Source organism: Vespula pensylvanica, chromosome 9, assembly GCF_014466175.1.
Source record: "Vespula pensylvanica isolate Volc-1 chromosome 9, ASM1446617v1, whole genome shotgun sequence".
NCBI lineage: Eukaryota > Metazoa > Arthropoda > Insecta > Hymenoptera > Vespidae > Vespula > Vespula pensylvanica.
This window is the reverse complement of record NC_057693.1, coordinates 4848822-4870423: the sequence shown is the minus strand read 5'-3', so window position 1 is coordinate 4870423 and position 21602 is coordinate 4848822. Positions and strand designations below refer to the sequence as shown.

The 21602-nt window shown below is 39.9% G+C and overlaps 2 protein-coding genes across 6 annotated transcripts in view; both read right to left on the bottom strand.

Annotated features, from left to right (window-relative positions):
* Positions 1 to 18047, bottom strand: part of LOC122631617 (solute carrier organic anion transporter family member 4A1) — a 26009-nt gene extending 7962 nt beyond the window's left edge. The window contains exons 1-7 of one of the 5 annotated variants that reach the window (XM_043817547.1): positions 17312 to 18047; positions 14266 to 14322; positions 4125 to 4344; positions 1391 to 1559; positions 923 to 1064; positions 671 to 851; positions 488 to 590 (exon numbers count right to left, since the gene is read on the bottom strand). In XM_043817547.1, the coding sequence (XP_043673482.1) occupies positions 488 to 590; positions 671 to 851; positions 923 to 1064; positions 1391 to 1559; positions 4125 to 4344; positions 14266 to 14313 (863 nt within the window). In that variant the 5' untranslated portion in view covers positions 14314 to 14322; positions 17312 to 18047. Of the gene's footprint in view, positions 1 to 487; positions 591 to 670; positions 852 to 922; positions 1065 to 1390; positions 1560 to 4124; positions 4345 to 5223; positions 6088 to 8346; positions 8486 to 14265; positions 14329 to 17311 lie in introns of those variants that run through there. The other 4 variants (XM_043817548.1, XM_043817550.1, XM_043817546.1 and 1 more) reach the window with 4 other exon arrangements.
* Positions 18048 to 18288: 241 nt separating this feature from the next.
* Positions 18289 to 21378, bottom strand: LOC122631628 (dynein assembly factor with WDR repeat domains 1). The gene is made up of 8 exons (XM_043817565.1): positions 21021 to 21378; positions 20845 to 20917; positions 20362 to 20565; positions 20090 to 20212; positions 19842 to 20026; positions 19543 to 19672; positions 19095 to 19393; positions 18289 to 18957 (listed from the first exon to the last, which is right to left on the bottom strand). Exons 1-8 carry the CDS (start codon positions 21058 to 21060, stop codon positions 18761 to 18763), a joined length of 1251 nt encoding a protein of 416 aa, XP_043673500.1. The 5' UTR covers positions 21061 to 21378; the 3' UTR covers positions 18289 to 18760.
* Positions 21379 to 21602: the final 224 nt, after the last annotated feature.

Below are 21602 nucleotides of genomic sequence, written 5' to 3'. Positions count from 1 at the left end.
CTCTCTCTCTCTCTCTCTCTCTCTCTCTCTCTCTCTCTCTCTCTCTCGGTCGATTCTATTCGCGTTTAGGTTGATATGTGAGCGTGAAGGGACACGTATGTGCATTCTAGTGCGCGCCATCGGATAGATCGGAACGAACTGCCGATAAATCCTCGCGAGAATTTAATAAAGTTGCGCTGTCGCCCGGCTAAACATACCTTCGAGCGACTCGGGCAAAGAGCCCGAAAAACGTTTATCGTGGCAACAGGAGGCGACAAATATCGATGGAACATCTATCTCGGTTACACCTTTCTCTTTCTCTCTCTCTCTTCCTCTCTTACTATTTTTCTCTTTCTCTTTCTTTCGTTTCTCTTAGCCAAGTTCACCGCACACGTGCGAGCTAGAGTCGACGAGCTCTTTAATAACAAAAGACTGGACGAACGACGAACAAATAAAGTGAAAACTATTATAACGTAGAATAAGAAAGGAAATAAATGTAAGTACTTACGTGGATGGATCGACGATGATAAAATCTGTATAGAGTTTTAAAAGTTCCCCACCGACCACGTACCCCAAAGCAGGTCCTATCACCGCCATTGTGTAATAGATACCTGTCCAAAGTGTATCGAGTTATGTATTAAATGACGATGGATCGATAGAGAAGGGAAGTTGATGCTGGACGGTGTCTCACCTAAATACACCGAGGACATCTTCTTCGAGACGTTTTCGTCCAGGTAAGTGACACCGAGAGTATAAAATGGCGCTGCTCCGGCGCCGTGTAAAAGTTGGGCCAACAAAAAAATGATTAAGTACATTCCGCTGTAAGGTTCCTGCTGTTCGTCGGCTTCTCCATTAATATCACTGCACGATACCTGAACGTTTCAACGATTCTAACGTCGTTAACATCGTCCTATCGAGTCGTAAAAAAATGTCGGCAACTTACCGAACGCGTGGTGGACGCGTTGTTCGCCCTTTGACATACGTTTTCCGATTGTTGACCACCTCTGTAGGGACCGACCAGATAATGAGGCGACGCGAAGAGTAAACTTCCTAAACCTAAGACTAGAACGCCAACGCCGATGTACCTGCGAACGAGTAATAAATACTTCGAAATCGTCCAAATTTTCAACACGCGTCGGGATCGAGTCTTCCGATAGAAACGGAAATCTTTTCGCTTTCGATAGAAACGATAGCGTAACGATAGCACCGAACGAAGGATGACGGAGAAGGTGATTTTGAGTCGTCGATAAGCGAGGGAAAAGGATGGAGATCAACGTCTGCTCGTCTGGCGGAAATATTAATATTTATGACAATCGCTGAGGTGGAAGCGATATAGGTATTAATATTAATACGTAGGACAATCGTGCCAGAATGGAAAGAAGCGTCGGACGTAGATGTTGCATAAACCAACCTGGGTTTCGATGCCTTCGAACGACCACCGAGATAACTGACCGGCACGAGTAGAAGAAAACTCGCGATGTCGTATCCACCGGCGATCAATCCAGTTTGAGACGATCTCAGACCGAATCTCCTCTCGATCGTCGTTATCACGACGTTCACGAAGCCGTTGACGACCATACCTGGAAAAAAGAAAGAAAGAAGGAGAAGAAGAAGTCTCGCCGTAGTCCGATGGCTTTCGAAGAAAAGGAAAAAAAGTTACGAGTACGAAATAAGCCTTATCGTTTATGCATGCAAACGTGAAACTTATGCGTATCATCTCTTCCTCGCGTGCCGAATTATTTCACGCGATTTACAAGCTTCCTTCGCCTTTGCTCCTTACTTCTTTCCATTTTCCTCTTTTACTCGATGGAATACCGATTTAGTTTACGAATTGAAAAAGTTCGGTAAGTAAATCGACGCGGGTTCGAGTTTACCTTTTGAAATCTTCGAAAAGCGTTTGCCGATTTGACGAGAGAAAGTCTTTGGAAAAAAGCTTTTCACGGTGGAAGAATACCTTTCTCCGTTGCCTTACTTTTTGTAATAAAATCGGAGCCCGGCTGGAGGATGGATGAGAATGCAGTTAGCACAGGGAAGATCGTGAGGGTGCGAGGAGTTTTCGACGATTCGAGTTTCCAATGTTTACCAGTCGGAACCGATCATCGTAGACGGACGAACAAACTATCTACTTCCAATTTCGTTCACGGACCTTGAAGAAATTTCATGATGGAGTCTGACACCGTATCCCTTATTTTTATCTCGCTCCAAGCCCAACCAAATCGAAGCGTTACACCCTTATGTTTTATTAAAGGAATAAAAACAAACGAAAAAATGAAGAGACAAAAGAAACCGTCCAAAATCGTTATCAAACGCAGTCAATTTTGTCGCTTTATTATCGTCCGCGTTAATTTTCTCGGCCGACTCTGATTTCCTCTCTTTGTCTATCTCAAACTCGATGAGACGGCCAGAAGACGAGGAAAATTCATTAAAACGTTGTTTAATATTAATGCAATGCCCCGACGTATAACTGAACGACTCTTCGGAAAACATGAAATCGGATATGAAAAACCATTTCTCTCTTGCGTTCCGTTGGTAACTACTTTTGACGTATCCTACTTGCGATTCGGTATGCCTCTGACACGGCGATGATAATTAAAGGAAAAAACGATGCGAGTTCAAAGATATCCCGAGGACGGGAACACGCGGAAGGATAATTACGAACCGTGTATCCCGCGACGCGACACGACGACGCTCGAAATGACGGAACTCTCGCTTCTTTCATTGCGATTCTTTGATAAAGGATCGTCTACCGGGACCGAGAGAAACAGAAAAAGAGGGAGAGAAAGGAAAGTGTAATGAAAGGAATCGAATCGTTGCCAGGATCGATCGATATGCCAGGACAAATTGGACGTACTCTCGTCGTACGAAAGATGATCTTAAAACGGACATGATGTGCCTAAGAACGTGTATTGTATACGTATATAGTGTGCGTGTATACACAGGCGAGTGTGAGATGTGCCCAATATTCCTTTTAAAAGTGACTTCCCCTTACTAATTCTCAGGGTGCTCATCGATAATTAACGCGCTCGCGATCGCTCGTAACTGAGCGAGAATCCGACTTAAGTACCGTTGTATCCGGTAGGGCGGCTATCCGGAAAATTAACCACCTTCGTATCGCGCATTGTACCCGCTAATAGAGAATTTTAATTAAAGCCGACGCGACGCTCTCCAATGCTCTTTCTCTCTGCATACGCGCTCGTACTTTCAACGATTTGTTTCTCCGTTGAGCGTACGGATCAAACGCGAGTGTATACGTGTGTTGAACGAACGAACGAACGAACGAACGAACGAACGAACGAACGAACGCACGCACGTACATATGCATGTATTACATCGTGCATCGAACGTCACAAAGCGTACACACCTACGAACCTACGTAGACGTAAATAAAATCGTCCGCGGTCCTACGTCGCTCAAGGGACTGCCCGAGCAGTCTATTGTCCAACAATTTGTTCAATTCTATCGTCGAAGAGAAGGCAGGAATCTCGAGAACGATTTCTTTTGTCGCTCTACGATCGCGTTAAAGGGGCCGAACAAATTTATTTAAACTAAGTACTTCATGCTTGTTCTCTTTCCCTCTCTCTCCTTTTTCTTTCTTTACTCTTTTCTTTATTCTTCGAAGCACTCCATCTCTCATCTTTCTCTCATCTCGGTTTTCCGCGGCCCGACTACACTCTAACACGCAGTTTCCTTTCGTCGAACTTTCTTCTCCATCCAAACGACCCGTCCTTCCCATCCCCCTTCCCCCACCTGCTATCCTGGCGGAAAACTCGATTTCCGGTTATCGTCGCTCACCCTTCCTCCCTCTCGCTCTCTCGCCTCTACTCACGGCCCTCCACGAAAGCTTCGAAATTGCATTCGAATGCGTGGCTATTAGCGGCACCAAACGTCGACCTCCACCGACCACCACCTCTCGTTCCCGATGTCGACGATGTCGATGCCGTTGAGAAATTATGTCGGTGAATCAACATTCCGGAACTGATTCCCAAACCTCCCTTTCCAAACATACCGTAAATTTTCTTCGAAAGGCCAAGAATTTATTTCTATTTATTTCCCAAAGTCTAATAAATAATTATTTATCCTATTGAATTTGCGAAATCGCGGAATAATTAATTATTGCAACGTTCAGAGGAATTATATATACCAACCTTGCATAGCCCCAGCCCAGCATAACCAAAAGAGCGCCCACTTGGCCGTCCGGAATTTCTGCAAATAAATTGGCCTGAACCAAAACCAGCCGCACTTCAAGTTGTCCGTGGTTCTATCCGACTCCTTTGGCATTTCCGCCTTTATTTCCGGCTTCCTCGGTCCATCCCCAAACTGTTCCGGAAAGTTGGATAGAGTCTCGTGCATGTCCGGGACGCCCGACTGGAAATTACGTTGTACAAACGACACTTCTCCTTATTGCGTTTCTACCATAAAGTCGAGTATGAATTATTGTCGAAACCTTGAATTTAATTACGTTGCCCGTCTTTACCACCTACGTTCCATCATCTATGCGTATCGATCGCCACGAGCGAATTAACGATTACCGATCGATTTATATATTTTTTCTTTTTCCGTACGTTATAAAATGACGTCTACGTTCAAATCTAATTTCGTTATTTGATCGATCGATGTATAATGCAGGAAGATATTAAAATTCATGGAAAATCAATGATTTTCTTAAGGGATCCAACGTCGACGGAAAGAGAAATATCGCGAGAGTCGGTGGATTTTTAATTTCGGCAACGCCTCGACCATTCCGCGTAGATCCAAAATTAGAAAACTCCTCGCGACAAAATTATTCACTCGGTGGAAGTAAAAACATCTTTCTTTTCTATTTTAATGTCGTTCTTAAGAGGAAAAATTAGTTTCATTGAGCGGACGTTTAACGATCGCAGTCTAAAAGGGCACGTGAGTTCATCGAACGAGAGCGTATCTACTATACGTATATTTGAATTGCATAAATAGAAACCATTTGAAGAATTTAAAGCATGTATAAGATGGAGCCATTCTCACGTTTTCTTAATTAAAACTAAGAACAACTAGCACCGATATCGTCGTTCCTAGTATCGAATCATCGATCGACGCGATCTAAAATAGCTACTAGAAAATGAAGATCCTTGATGAATAATTTCTCCGATGAATTCTTTAAGAGATTCCCGATTACAAGATCCTCGCTACGTCCTACACGTTTAACGCGTCATTCTCATTCCACATTTTAGAGTCTCTTCTTCGAGGGAAGAAAACGATCCATCGACTTACACCAAATGCAAATTTGTCTCGCATGATCGTTCAGAGTTTCGCTCTGACTTTTCTTGATTTCCAACTTCCTCTCTCTCTCTCTCTCTCTCTCTCTATTCTTCAAAGACACCCGTCAGCTTCCAACAGAAATATTATATTCGATGAAAATAGAGGAATATAACGATGGCGTTAAGATTGACGAAAGTAGAAGAAAAGGCAGAACGTCATTTTCTTCTTGCACATTCGTCAAAGTATTCGTAATCGACGCCCTTTCGCTTTCCACTTGGAACACGATAACGAGTTTCTAGAGGCAGCAGCAGCAGCAACAACAGCAGCCGGAACGTTTCAACCAGACGACGACTTTCTCTCCGTCCTCCTTGCACTCGTCGTACTCGTCAACAGTTTACCAAAGGTTAGACGCGCGACACTTGGCGCCAAACGCAAACTCATTCCCCGCGATTCATCCTCCAACTTCTCTCCTTCGAAATTGCGTTTCCCTTCATCGCGTTTTCGTTCTTCGAGAGCACTCGACGACGAAATCTTCAGTAAAGTTCTTCCTTCTCGCTAGAAAGACGCATAAGAAAACTTGATCGTTAGATAGGTATCATAGGCGAAGAGGAGAGAGTCAAGTCTCGACAAGCGACATTTTTCTTCCTGGACACGCGCGAATCATTCCCGTTTCTCGTCTTCTTCTTTTTCTCTTCCTTCTTCTTCTTCTTCTTCTTCCTCTTCTTTTTTTTCTTCGAGAAAACTTATTCCCTTCAAAGTCCGATAACGAATATCATTGTCCGCGAGAACTCGATTCCCTTCGAACGAAACTCCCCACGATTTTTCTTGATTTCCTCTTTGCACCTTCTCCTTTTTTCTTTCTTTCTTCTTCTTCTTTTTCTTCTTCTTCTTCTTCTTCTTCTTCTTCCTCTTCCTCTTCTTCTTCTCGCGTAGCCACTTAAAGACCGGTGTGAAAACTTTGATAACCCTTAGCTCGCGATTAAAATCTATTCGAAACGGATTTATCCTGCTTTCTCGACTTTTCTTAACGATTCGAAGAAAACTTTTCTACTTCCTTCGATTCTAATGCCTTCCTTCTTTCCTTCCTTCCTTCTTATCTCCTTTGTGACGAATTTCTTCTTTCCTTGAACTTGAAGAACTTTCTCCTTTGAATAACTCGATCGCGAACGATCGTCGAAAGATTCATTAACAGGAAGACATCGACTTTATTACGAGAAACGTATCGAGTTGAACGTTTTTCGAACGATATTTCGAATTAAACGCGCTAATTAAATTTCACTTTCTTCGTCTAATCCGTTTTGGCGTTCCCTTCGTGTTCCGAACGTGTCCGTTCGCCTTCGAGGAAGCGAAAAACGCGCCGACAGCTTCCAAGCGTGGCAGCTGAGGCCGCGTGTCACACGCGACTGAGAGTACGAAAGCTCGTGCTCTCTCTCTCTCGGACTTTTCCCCGCGAGTTAAAACCTCGTATACGCAGCCGTTACTACTGTAGACATTCTCTATCCCGTTCTCGTCGCGTATCGCCCTCTTTGTCCTTCTTTCTTTCGCTCCACCCCTCTCTCTACCATCTTTCCGTTCTCCGTCTCTCCCTCTCTCTTCCGACTCCCCACCGTTCGACCGTTCTATTTCTGTCTTTCTCCCTACCTTTCTCACTCTCCTCTCTCTCTCTCTCTCTCTCTCTCTCTCTCTCTCGTTCACGCGCTACCCCTAATTCACCGAGCAACCCCACCAAACCGACTATACAACGAATACCGCTATAAACCACCACCGCTAGCTGTTGCTTCAACGAAATACCGGAAAGCGATGCTTCCATGCGCCGATTACGATAAGATTTCATCGATTGATTTCAGCTTGATTGCAACTCGATCAGCCCTTGTTCGGGATCGTGTCTGATACGTTACATTACGTTACATTACGTTACGTTACACTACCTTTCTACCTACGTTACCTACCTACCTACCTACCTATCTATCCATCCATCCATCCATCTATCTATCTATCTATCTATCTATCTATCGTATTTAACGCTTTTTCGATATTACAGCAAAACGTAATATATCCTATCTCTTGCTTTACCGATTAAAAGCCCGCGTTCGAATATATTCCGCGTCGATGAAATTTCCGCACGAACGACTACTCGCGAGGTGTCGACGATAATAATTTGATACTATATATGTCGCTTGCTACATACGTACGTACGTACGTATCCGCGTCAATGTCCGATCGAATGACGAGAAGAAACATCGATACATCGTCGTTCCATTCGAACGAACGCTCCCAAGGGCGATATATGTACGTACTACATGTGTATCCACGTGATCTAGCTTTTGTTTACATTTTCGATCCTTGCCACGTTCGGTCCATGTTGATTTATTCTTTGATTAATCGACTATGAGACGATTGGACGCTCGGATATTCTCCGACGATAAGAGGCGGATTCGTTCGTAAGGACGTTCCATTGGTGCTACCGGCTTTAGCGTCGATTGTCAACGAACGACATTGGACCGATATCGATACGCGATATCGGATATCGTTTGTTCCTAGACGCATTGGTAACGGTGTCGAATTATACAGTTCTCTTTATAATCCATAACGGTTGCTACATTGTGTTACTCTCAAAACGGATTAGAAAGAATTTCTAAATTTCTATCCTTTTCACAACAGCTATTATTTCTTTACTCTTTACTTTTTTCTTCTTCTTCTTTTTTGATATCGCAATCTTTCGAGAAATATAACACGTTCATTTGGAAATACGCTTTAATTCGTTCGTATCTAAACGTGAATTCTAGCAAATTCTTTGTTTATCAATAATACGTGTGTGTGTGTGTGTGTGTGTGTGTGTACACCTACGTGCCAAAGGAAGTAATTTTCGAAATAGTTTGTCGCAATAACGAGATATGCACAACAAGTCGACATGATATATAATATATATCTTTTTGATACACGTTTCGTGCAGAATATAGAGGCGTTATATAAATATATTTTGCATGCAATAATCCAACATTTATTTCTTTTTTAAATATAATATTGACGTATAATACCGAAAACGTAGCGAAATACGAGGATGCTCGTTATGAAATTTATTACAAAGATCTTGTGCAAGTATCATATATCCATAAGAATAAACATTTGACTTACCATAAGACAGATCCAATCTGTGTTGAGCAGAGAGATCGCTTGTAAAGTTACGTAGAGAAACTCGGATGTACATAAGTACGTATCTTGCGAAGTAATGAGATAAGTCATAAGATAATAAAAAAGCAGAAATATGTTTCACTATATCCGTAAAGGTTAAAAGTGAGAAAAAATCTGCGGAAATAAATCAACTTGAAAAAAACAAAAAATAGAAATATTACGAAATCTCGTTCAAAAGAAACGTCTTACTCAAACAAGATAAGATGCAATTTTATCTGGTTCTGTAAATACGAAAAGAAGAAATCGTTAGACGATACGCGAACATAGATTTAATTAATAATCGCGATAGATTCTTTTTTTTCTTTTTTTTTTTTTTTTTTCTAGTAAACTCGTCGAGTCTCAGTTATTACGTTTTTGTTAAGCCACGATATTAAAGCATGCACGGCGGACCGTTTAAAATGACGCGAGACGCAAAAAGTTTATTACGCTCGCGTTCCATTCTCATATAGGACTTTTATTCAAATCCAACGAGCGCGATATTTTCGTGTTAACGTTTAGATCCCATACATGTACCCACGTCTCTAAGTTAAAACGATCAAATAAAATGCTCATGAATAAAAAAGTGAACAAAAGTAATAAATATTTACAAAGTCGACGGAAATATAATATATACGAGAGAGTAGGGTGATTATCTTCTAAACTCTATTTTTATCTGAACGTTAGGAAAGAAAAGAAAAAAAAAGGAAGGAACAGTTAAATTTTCATTAAAAAAAAACAAAAATGATAAGCAAAGCTAATAAAACGGCTTACTTTAGTTTTAATTTTATCGATCAACTTATCTTAATAGCTTCTTAATAGCTCTGAGCAAAAGGCATGCTCGCTCGTGACTTCTAAAAGATTACAAAAGAATCTGGCTATTGGTGACGTCAATGCAACGTATAAAAACGCGTTGTGGCAGTGAAAATAGCAATGGAGCGAGTCAAGAAGGGAATTCCTAGCATGCAGATGCACGAAGAAAACGAGGACATTTGTCAAAGAAATAATCGCAAAGTATATTTGATATTCTTAAATGCGATGAGAGTCTGGGCGGTAATGATAACACTCTGGCATTTCTACAATTAAAGAAAGAGAGAAAGAGAGGAAAAGAGAGTCCACTGGTCTTTAAGACTCTCTATCTCCTCCTCCTCCTCCTCCTCCTCCTCTTCCTCTTCCTCTTACTTCCCTCCTCCTTCACGTTCCAAAAGATAGAAGGAAGTTGAGAGTGGAAACACGTTCCGCACCGACACACGAACGAAGACGTTTCTACACATAAGATCTGCTTTTTTAAATACTTACTTCCTGACCTAAATCCCACGCGCGATTGTCGCTAGACTATTCTGTTCTCCCCTTTCCCCTGCCCGTTCTCTAAACTTTTATTCTTTCTTCGCAAATAATATATTATTCTCGAGGATCGAAATAAATGATTAAAGCGAGCCGAGAGACTTGAATCTTTTTAATACGATCAGTTTCTATTAATTCTATTTTTTTATTGCTTTTCTTTTCTCTCTTTTTTCTTCGTTCCTCCCCAATGACCGTGTAACTACTATCTCCGATTATCGAGGATCATCTAACAACAATGTAAATCTTTTCAACGTAGAAAACAAAAAGAAGAGTTTGTTTTTGTCATATAATATTGAACATTTCATTCGGTCGGTCGGTCGGTCGTGTCTTCGACAGAAATTCTATCAAGGAGAGAGACTCCCATATATTTACGTACGTACGTACGTATGGTGTCAAATGAAAGGAAAGCGGTGTGGTAGTGGAGATGAGATAGGGGTGAGATCAACGTATGAGCATTAAACCGACAATGGATCGGCGCGTGTCCCAGTTGGAAAGCTGGAGATTCACAATGTCGCCGGGAGCAAATGTCTAGAGAGAAGGCGGCAACAGCGTTACAGGCAGTGGAAGGGGGAAGGGAAGTTATATATCGAGAGGGAGAAGGTAAATAAATACTTAGGTATATAGTATAGAGTAAGGAGGGAGTAGTATATCGCGCATTGCCCGAGCCACGCGACCGCTACGACATAAATTTCGTGGATTTAATAAAGATTCATGGCTTCCTCTTTTGAAGTGGCTGCCGTCCGGCCGAGTCCGCCTCGAAAAGATGGCGAGTAATGTTGGCGCTCGGCTCGTTCGTTCGTGCACGAGAGTCCCCAATGATAAAGGACCCATTGACGATGGCTTTAAATATTTCTTTTTCTCCCCTTTTTTCTCCTTCTTTTCTTCTTTTCTTTTTTCCATTTCTTTTCTTCTCCTTTTTTTCTCTTTTTATTGCTCGGCAAAACTCGTAGAGCTTGAATTATCGATTGGATCTAAGCAAATCTCGCTTTCATCCAACGTTCAAACGCTTCAAAAAGTAAAAAAGCAAAGTGGTGAGTCGTTGAACTTTTTCTATCGATCGTTTTAACCTCCTACTTCTGTCTCTCTCTCTCTCTCTCTCTCTCTCTCTCTCTCTTTCTTTTTTTTTCGTACGCAAAAACAAATATATCTTTTTTTTATTTTCAAATCCACCGATATCACCGGACGACGATCCGATTTGAGGGAAGAAAAACAACGATTGCTGATAACGTTGGTAAAAAATTGTAAGAAAAAAAAAGAAAGAAAAAGGAAAAAAAAAAAAGATAGAAAGAAGGTTTGGATTTCAAAGGAAAGGCAGAAGAGCGACGACAATGTACCGAGAATGTAGCGTATAAATCGAGCATGTGTCGGCGCGTGTCGCGATCTTTTGGTTCAAGCGCGCGCGCGGGTGGTCCATTCTCAATGCCAAGAGGAAGTTTTCCATAATTCTCCATTCAATCCATTAAAGGTTTTAAACACGCCCACGTACTTTTTTTTTGTTATGCGTAGCAATTGCCTACAGGGACGAATGTTTGCGCATCGTCGTGCTCGTCGCATCACGTACTATCTTCGACCTTTACCGTTCCAAAAAAAAAAAAAAAAAAAAAAAAAAAAACGGAGAGAAAAAGAAATAATATCTCTGTGTTGAGATGATCACAACGAGATGAAACAGCAAATATTCGTATTTCTTTTCATCGTACCTTCTTTAAAACGATCCGTTTTTTCTCTATTTTCTTTTTCTTTCTTTGCTTTTTAATGGCTTCTCACGCGATCTCTGCCGCTCTTTTTTCTTTCATTCTTTTTTTTTTCTCTCTGAAAAATCGCGAAAATCCGAAGGTATCCAGCACGAAAAAAAAAATGGAGGAAAGAAAAGAAAAAAAATCAAGCGGTCTCTTTATCCAGCTGGTTGCTCGTGTAATGGAATACATTTTAGCGTGACTTTCCACCGGTGACTCCGACGCGCCATATTCAAAATGAAAACGAGTCTCAAAAGAGCTCTTTATACGTGCTTCCGGCTTTCCCGATATTTCTGCGGTCTTTCATACCGTCACGTTTTTTAGCTTTGAGAGAGAGAGAGAGAAAGAGAGAGAACATAGTGCTCCTCCTCACCGAGAAAGAAGTAAGAACATTTCTATCCATGTGCAACCGAGCTCTTCGCATTCGCCATCGAAACTTTGCCCATCGTTGCTCTCTCTCTCTCTCTCTCTCTCTCTCTCTCTCTCTCTCTCTCTCTCTCTCTCTCTCTCTGTCTGTTCTCTTCCCAGAATTTCGAGACGTATTTTCCTTGTACACGTGCACGAATCGATTTATTATTCAATTTCCGATCGTTTAAAGTGCGTTATGCTAAGCGTCGGCTGAGAATTATACGATGAACGTCTCTACCTCTGTCGATTTCGAAGAATCTCGACCGCAATGAATTCGTTATGTTTTCTTATTCTTCCAGCATCGTCTCGTCGATAGTTCGATTAGAAATTTATCCTTGAAATACAACTTGCACGATATGTAAACCAATAACTGTTATTTTTGTTAGTAATAAATAAGTGGATTATGTATAAGTGGATTTTGTATAGGTGCATAAAGTGGATGTAGGTACACGGGTGTACATACATATGTACATAGATCGGACGGCTCGTTAATGCAAATGAAATGGCATTTGACCGACAAGCGGAATCTCGTAAACCGAGATAGCAATTATTTATTCGTTCCTCTCATTCTCTCTCTTTCTCTCTCTCTCTCTCTCTCTCTCTCTCTCTCTCTCTCTCTCTCTCTCTCTATTCCACTCTTCCTCACTCGAATTCATTCGATCGAATGCACGGCTAACGAACGCGGCTGTTCTCTCTTTTTTGCCTCTCGTCGAATCTACCGTCGTTGATCTTTTTGTTTTTTTTTTTCTTGCTTTTCGTTATCTTTTTTAAAAATCTGTCTTTGAGTATAGCATACTTAACCAATCTAATTTGATCTGCCAGCGACGAGATACGCTACTTCTTTATTTTTTTCTTCTCTTTTTTAAATCATTTTCATTAAGGAAAAAAAGAATCTTATAATCCAAAGAGTCTTTCTCGACGATTCACGAAAATTTGTAGACAAGATCCATTAAACTAGTCGTAACCGTTCCGGCCGTTTCCCTCTCTCCATAACGTTCCTTTTCCATCCATTATTTTCTCTTCGACATCTTCGTGAAGCGTACGGGCTGCTACTCTTCGTAATTACGACACAAACGTAGCTTCCGGGCATTAACCGCGAACGACCATCACGCAAATGAACTGCTATGAGACTATCTCACTCGCGAGGAATAATGCCGACGATAATGACAACAATAGACGGGAAAAATGTGAACGGGGAAAGAAAAGAGGGAGACGGAGAAAGATGGATAGAGAGAGAAAGAGAGAGAAATGGTACGACGGAGGGATTTTACAAATTCTTCAAAAATTTCCACTTCTCGTCCAGATAGGTCGGATGATTGAGATTGCGATGCGTTCCAAACGAGGACACAGCCTCCGACTATTTTTATAGATCGCCTCTTTTCAATTGCTCTCTTTTCCGTAATAAGGATATGATTACTTCGTGCGGTAGGAATAAAAGAGATTGATCGATAGATCGAGTACGTTTTATTCTCGTTCGGATTTTCAACTCGGGAATTCTAGCGATTTCAGTTGAAATCGAGCGTGGGGAATCAATCGATCCGACGTAACGCGTTTATTTACGAACGCGTTGCGAATGAATATGCATTGAACGTACGTACATACATACATACATACGTATGTTTATTCGCATATGCCTATGTACGTATGCTCGCAGAGATTCCTAAAGGTTAATCGATCGAGATCGAAAATGATTTTCTCTCGTTGGGATCTTATCGTACAGGCTGTATTATTCGAGATGGAGGATAGCGGAAACTGTAGGCGATGGATATTTTCTAAAAGTTCAGACGACGTTAAAATTTTGTTGGCGAAGGACAGAGAGAGGGAGAGAGAGAGAGAGAGAGAGAGAGAGAGGGAGGAAGAGAGACTCTCGGATAACGTTTTTACTATCCCCTCTTTTTTTTTTCGCGCATCACCCTGGAGTTTGTCGTTGCTCGTAGCGTCACGAACGATAAGCTAGGAGAGTTCCGGCAACGGTGTTACGGTGTATCCTTTCCGAGCGATATCCTGTGGGAATAAACAACTGCGATATCCTAGGGCGTTTTACCTGTCCCTGCGGTGTTTGTGTTTGCGAAAATTTGCATTCGCCCAGGCTTGAAAATTTGCATAAGTATATGTGAACTGAGACTACCGAAAGGCACGCGTATCGTCTCTCTTTTCTTACAGATCGATAACTCTGCGACGCTTGGACCATGGAAGAAATTCTCTTTCCAGCCGTTCTTCCGTTTTCATTAACTCCTTATCAAAACGAAATCTCACGGAATATATTCAAGACGTTACCCGGACGTTTTTCATCCCAAATCACGTAGGGAGGACGTTGTAAGACAGTGTTCATTTGCATGACCTCCTACACGATCTTTGTTGTTATTATTATTATATCATTGAAAATGTTGAAACAGCTTACCGAGGTATGAACCTTGTCGAAAGCCAAGTTGTCGATACCAGTGTTCATCTTGGTAATCTGAAACAAATCGTCGACGTCAATATCGCTTTAATTAATCTACAAATTCATTTTATTAATACTCTCGTTAATTACACGTTAAACGCACGTATCTATTTAGACCTGAATAGTTTTCGATAATCGTGCGATCTCCTCCTCATTGACGAAGCCACCGCGACTATACGTAATTTTGGGAAAGAGCCAGGAAATAGCGATCGTGCGTATCCACCGTTATCTCCGTTAATCATGAAATTTCCGCTATTTGCTTAAGCGTTTACCAATCGCGGGCGCGTTCATCGATAACGAGTTGTTTCAACCTCCGATGCGTGTTTGCGGACCGTGCGAAGTAAATCCAATGACTATCGAATACGATTCTTACCGATTATAATCGAATCAATCTTGTTGAGAGAGAAGGAAATTTAAGAATCGGTTCGTTCGATAGAAAAAATCCAAAAAAAAAAAAAACAAAGGAAAAAGAAAATCAAAATCGTATTTGAATAATTCCTAATATCCTTTCCGGTCATTTATCAAGAGAATTGGTAACATTTCTTAGTTATCGTTTGAGTCTTCGCTTATATCGTTCAACGCTCTTAGAATACGCTTTGAATATAAAGTTAAATTGCGTTAGGGGGTCGCGAAAACGCATTGGTAACATTCTCGGGGCGTAAGACAATGGCTGATAGGTGCGAATGAACGGTAATAGAGCTCATGGCTGTCGAAGCAAAAGGATAATAGGCGTCGCGGTTAAATCATTATGCACCGTGCATGGTATTTTTTCGACCCCTTCCCAATGATAAATTCAAGGCTCGCATACTAGGTCAAAGTTTATGCTTGCTCATCTAAGAAAATATTTTAATTATCCTTATCGGTTTTAAGAACTCTTTCTTTTGTTTATCTTACGACTAATTAACGAGTGACGAAAAGACATTTAATACGAAAAATAAACGTTATAATCTTAAGGCGTGCAAGAAAATAATGTCATAAATGTACCTGTCTTCATCGCATCGTAAACGATCGTGGTAAATAGAGAGAGAGAGAAAGAAAAAAAAGAAGAAAAAAGAAAGAAAAAAGAAGTCAAGGTTTATCGATAAAAACTTGTTACTCTGTTGTCAAGGATACGCTGTATGCATAAATATAATAAATAACCAACAAACGACGAAATTCATTTTTTTAGCTGCATCGCGTGTGATAACACACGATAACAGATGTCGGAAACGATAATGATGTTTACACGAGATCTTTTTTAAAAGTTTTTAAAGTGAATTCTTTGAGTATTAATCGTTTGTACGAATTTCTACTTATCGGCTACAATTTTCGGTTTATATAGAATACTTGCAATGGTTCGAACGTGACCCATTAAAATGATAAAAGAAGAACAAATAAAATAAAATAAAAATATATAAACGGTCGAGAGATTCCCAGAGCGGACAGAGAGAACGTGCCGAAGATCGAGCGTAAGGGCTCTCGAGCGAGAGACCATCTTTAAGTTCAACACGATTTCACCATTAGTAACCTTTCTACCGTTTCCACGTGATTGCGTACATAGAATTTATTTCTTCTTTAACGATCTTGCGAGTACTCTCTTTTTTTTTTTATTATTATTATTTTTTTTATTTTTTATTTATTTTTTTTTTTATTATATTTTTTCTTTGAAATTCCTTTGACTTTTTTTTTTCTCTTTAATAGTCCGCAAAATTTCATCAATTTTTTATGTTTCGCGACCGAATGAAATTCGTTGCCAAATGGAATCTTATCTCCCACAACATTTAAGAAAGAATCGTGTTACGTTTTTGTGCCGATAAGATTTTATTTCCACTTTAACTGGCATAGTACTCGACTAGCCTTGACATAGAAGTGAGAAAAGAAAGGTCAGTCGCTGGAATAATCGATGTAAAGTCCGACGATGAGAAAGAAGGATACGGAAACTGGATCGTGCGTAGAACGAAAGTTTAACTTTCACCAAGGAAACCGATCATCGTGAAAGTTTATAATACATCTACATAAATATATTTGTAATCCTTGAAAATCACAATCAAAGCACACTCTGTTTGATTCGTTCGAAGCGTGCAATTTATTTCCGACATTAATTCCAGACTTTGATACATCTTTAATGTTTGTAGCAAGTATTTGCGCAATATCCTGTTTTTTAAACAATAATAAGCGACGGCTCTTCTTGGTAACAATTTGTCATAAGTTTTCTATCGTTCGATCGCTCGTTAAATTATGGAATACTAAGAAAAAACAAAAGAGAGAGAGAGAGAGAGAGAAGACAAGAAAACAATAATCTTAGGAATATCGGCTTTTTTAAATAATAATAAGCGACGATTCATCTTAGTAACAATTTGTCACGAATCTTCTATCGTTCGATAGATCTCGTTAAATTGTAGAATATCAAGAAAATGAGAGAGAGAGAGAGAGAGAGAAAGAAAAAAGAATGTTTTAGGAAGATAAGATAAAAAGTGCAGCACTTTTTGATGCGACCACTTTAAATTCTTTCTCGTTCAGCCACTTCTGGGAGACACTCGCGTATTTCATACTCTCTCCCTGTCAGTTTCAGGCAGGAGAATTTAGTGAGCGTATACGAAAAATCTTACGTAATCAATTTCCACGCGTGGCTCTGTTCGCGTCCACGAAGGTATACAATATACGACGAAAGATTCTTAACGCAGGTAATATTTAATCCAACGGAGGTCGAAGGAGATGCACTCAATTAATTTGTTCCATAGTTACACGTTACATCGCTCGAGATCATAATAATCTTGGGGAAATATTTGAGATACATTTCAACGTATTTCTCAAGGGTACGTGGAACGTTCTCTCGGGACTGGTATTTGAGGAAGACCAAAATGCAGAATGATCGACGTGCTTTGAGTGTCCGACGGTATTTCTAAGAGCAAATCAGCTGTCGATAAATTTCGTTCGATTAAAATTGTTCCATCTGATGACTTAAGAATTTCTAATGGTTCGTTAAATTTACTCGTATAAATATTACCAATGGAAATCGACTTACCTTCGGTAATGAAAAATTTTTAAACGAGCAATTTTTTGCGTACGACTTATTTATTCGCAAGATGAAGCATTTTAACAAACCCACAAATAAAAAGAAGAAGAAGAAGAAGGAAGATCGTTAAAAAAGAGAATAGATAAAGCTCGAATTTCCACGAGGACACATTCTGTGCTTAATTGTACGAAGCAAGACGAGACAATGAGAAACCACCGCTAATTATTTTGCATTTACTCGACGTTCAAAGTGTTCATTTGAAACGTGAGAATACAAACGAAAATGAGATTTTTCTTTTTTCTTACAAAGCATCGTTTGCTTTTGAACGATATAACTTTGACACATTCACATCATTTTCGTACAATACAAGCATGTTTCTGCGTTAAATGATAACGAGCACGCTTGAATCTTCGTCAAAGAGATCTTTTATATGTTATCGTTCAAAAGACGGACGACGTACGTAGTTCTCTTCTAATTAATTTTAATTACGACACTGAATATTTATGTTTTCATCGAAATATCTTTTTGACCGGGTACTTGTTGAAAATATAACTTCATTTTGATATCATCTCGATAGAAGACAAATTTTCCTTGTAAGATAGTTAATAGTTATTATCGCACATTATTTTACACGTGATCTAATAGATCGTGCCACGTTTCATAAAAACCGGTTATCCACGAGTAGCACCTTTCTTGAAATGACTATAGTGTAAACGATATACGATGTTCGAGAGTACGAGCATAAGACTGACTCTCTCTCACCAAGACGTCGAATGCTTATAGGTCGGTAAGAGTCCGACGACTTTACGTTAGAGAGGGGCCAAGAACGCGCATTCGTCTACTTCGACGATCATGATTTTCTTCTCTCTTCCGAAGGAAAAAATAGTCACCAGTTTCCCATTTTCTTCCTAAATAAATGTCAACGTAAGATAAGATTCAACGTAGAATAAAATTCTTTGAGGAAACATATCCGTTGACGCAACAGAGTGCTATTATTACCATATATTTTATATTCATGTATATATTTAAGCATTATAATGAAGAATATTCATAGTGCCTTCTTGTAAATATTCAATATGTCTAATACCTTACTTGCATTTAATTAAGTACTTGTGTATACAACAAATTACGTAAACACATAGATAATATTTCCATGCTGTGTCAAACTTACGCTTGCTTTCTTGTGTTTTCAAGCGAATCTTTAGAGAAACGTGTACGACTTTCACCGGAAATTCAACTACTTCTTAAGATTAAAATTATGATCTTCGCATAATTATATATGGCGTAGTGATCATTAAACGGGACTGCAATTCTATTTAGCGAATCTTTCGTATACCGTGTGTCATAAAATTATAGTTAATCAAAGTCGTGTAAGATTCAAATAATATAAAAATAGAGAACGTAAACTGTAAATAGAACAACGAGTATAAGCTATGGACACACTTTGAACCAGTCCAGTCATCTCCAAATAGTGCAGGTATTGTCTTTGCTAGCCGTGACGATTGTATCGCCTGTATACGAAAAGGCGCAGCTGAATACATCGTCGGTATGGCCCTCAAGTTTCTGCACGCAATATCCGGATTCTAGAGACCATAAACGAGCCGTTTTGTCGAGAGAAGAGGTCAAAAGATGGTGGCCGTTTGGACTGAAACAAACTGGACGACGTCGATGAGATTTTTAAGGAGAATTTAAGTACGATTTTAAGAAGAATTTTTCGAGGGAAACTTGCTTCGAAATAGAAAACATCAAAGAAAAACAAATCTTGACTTTTTAATGTTTAATTAAATATTACCTTTCGAAACTTCTTCTCGATGACCCTGCATGACCGAGAGCTGTCTAAAATCAGTAGTAGTATCCCAAACTCGAGCTGTGGTATCGCTGCTCGCTGTGGCCAATCTCTTGCCCTTGTTATCGAAGGTCAAGTCGAGAACTTCGTCATCGTGGCCCAATAACGTAGCTAAACATTCGTTTTTCCTAGTATCCCAGAGCTTTGCGGTTTTATCCATCGAAGAGGAAGCTATCAGAGAGTAATCGAAGTTGTAGAGACAATTGGATAATTCCGAACGATGGCCGATCAGAGCGCAAACTCGTCTAGAGGTAAGGAAAGAATTCGAATAGAATTTCGATGGGTTCGATCGTATCTCTTGATTAAGGAGAGAGAGAAAGAGACAGACAGAGAGAGAGAGAGAGAGAGAGAGAGAGGGGGGGGGGGGTAGAGAACGAATAAAATTTAAACTCACGTGAAGGTTCTCGTGTCCCAGACGTTGACGGTGCCGTCGAAGGAGCCCGTTATGATCTGATTCCCGTCGTCGTTGTAATGAAGCGCAATTACTTCCGCCGTGTGGCCCTTGAGCAAGCCCAGTTCTTGACCTATCGAATTGGCCTCCATTCAAATCTTATTTCTATTCTCGTTCTTTCGATAAAAACGAAAGGTTCTTTCAAAGATAGCCATTTGACCTACTCTACGTTATTCTTTTTTTAAAATCTTCACAGACGAATTTTGCCAGAGGTATGCGGGCGTGCGCGCGCGCTTCTTTACCTGTCGTAAGATTAAATATTCTTGAAGTAGCATCGAGAGAACCCGTTGCAACTTTGTTCTGCGTTGGTGAAAATTTCGTGACTACCACCTCACCGTCGTGACCCCAAAAAGTAAGCAAACAATGACCGGTACGAGAACACCAAATGTTCGCTGTTTTATCGAACGATCCAGTCACGATTTTGTCTCTGAAGCGATAACAGGATAAATAATGCGTGTCATCGATCGGATACTTGTTAGATAAAACTCACGATATCGGGTTGTTAAAGGAAACGGCATAGACCACGTTTTTATGGCCTTCGAGAGTAAGAAGCTCCTCTCCACTTTCGATGTCCCAAACTTTACAAGTTCGGTCGTAGCTTCCTGTCAGGCATCTGTTAAAAATTTGTCATTTATTAGAAAAACATTGTGAGATCTTATAAATATCTTATGAGATCATTTATACTACGCGATTACTAGTTATCGTTAATAATGTACAACGGACAAACCGATATTTATATCGAACAACCTTAATCGATAGTACCTTTTACCTAATTTATCGAACGCTATGTTGGTTAAAGGTAGAAGGTGTGTTCGTAGGGTCTTATGTTTATAGTAACGCTTCACGTCTACGTTGCACACTTTGGCCTGTAGCTTCTGCAATGTTTCCACTAACTGGTCCATTACACTTTCGGTTATTACGGGCTCGCTTGCTTTTATGCTCTCTGCCAGTGCTTTTATGTCAGTCCTGCAAAATAAGCCTTGCGATTTTACATTCCACCTTGCAATGAGAAATATCTCTTATTTTCTTTCTCTCTCTCTCTCTCTCTCTTTTCTCGTCATTAAAATAATATATGATAAAAAAGATGCGTTTTTGTCTTTAATTTTTTCATTTTAATAATTGTATGATAGAACACGTAAAAGAAATAAAAACATAAAGCAAGAAAAGGAAGATTGAATGATTCGTCGTTTCTATTGGCTACGAAGGGCAATTGTACGATGACGATAAAGTGAAAAATTCAATTACTCGATAGATAGATCCAACAGGTCGATCATTTTAGTTTTGACGTCACCACCTTGTCTGTATTCCAAGGCGAGACCTGTAAAATAAATTTAACTTAGAAAAGCGGTAAGTTTCATAGACGGAACGCTTAATGGTTAGACAAAGCAATTTACATTTTATTAAGAATATCATTAACTTACCTGGTGGAAAGTAACGAAGCAAAAATCTTAACAGCCTCATGTGGACATTCCAATTACGTGCAGAACGAGCTTCTCAAGATAAAGAGAGAGAGAGAGAGAGAGAGAGAGAGAGAGAGAATGAGCAAGAAAGAGGGTGAGTCTAATAGACAGGGAAGCTGGGTACGCGTATTTAATTATAAAACATAATTGCGAGTCTTGAAAATTATTCGGGTGACTAGCCGACACTTCAGAGGAAGATGCTTTTATCCTTTATCATGAAGGAAGGTACCGTAGCGTGCACACATCACTGATCTTTCTACTCTTACTGACATTCCCCTTATGCGTTCATTAAACAAAAAAAAATAGATGATCACGAAAAATTCGGCGTTACCAAGGTACGCTTGATCGATTACGCTATTGTTGTATGCGAGAGTTGTTTCAAATTTTCCTTTGCGTTTCTATATCCATTACTTTAATCGATAATTACATATTTTAATTCGTTATGTCGCTTATATCCGTGTGAAATAGTAATGCATATTAATTAATTGTAAGACATATTAATAAATAATTTAAATATGTAACATCTCGATATCCTCGATCGAT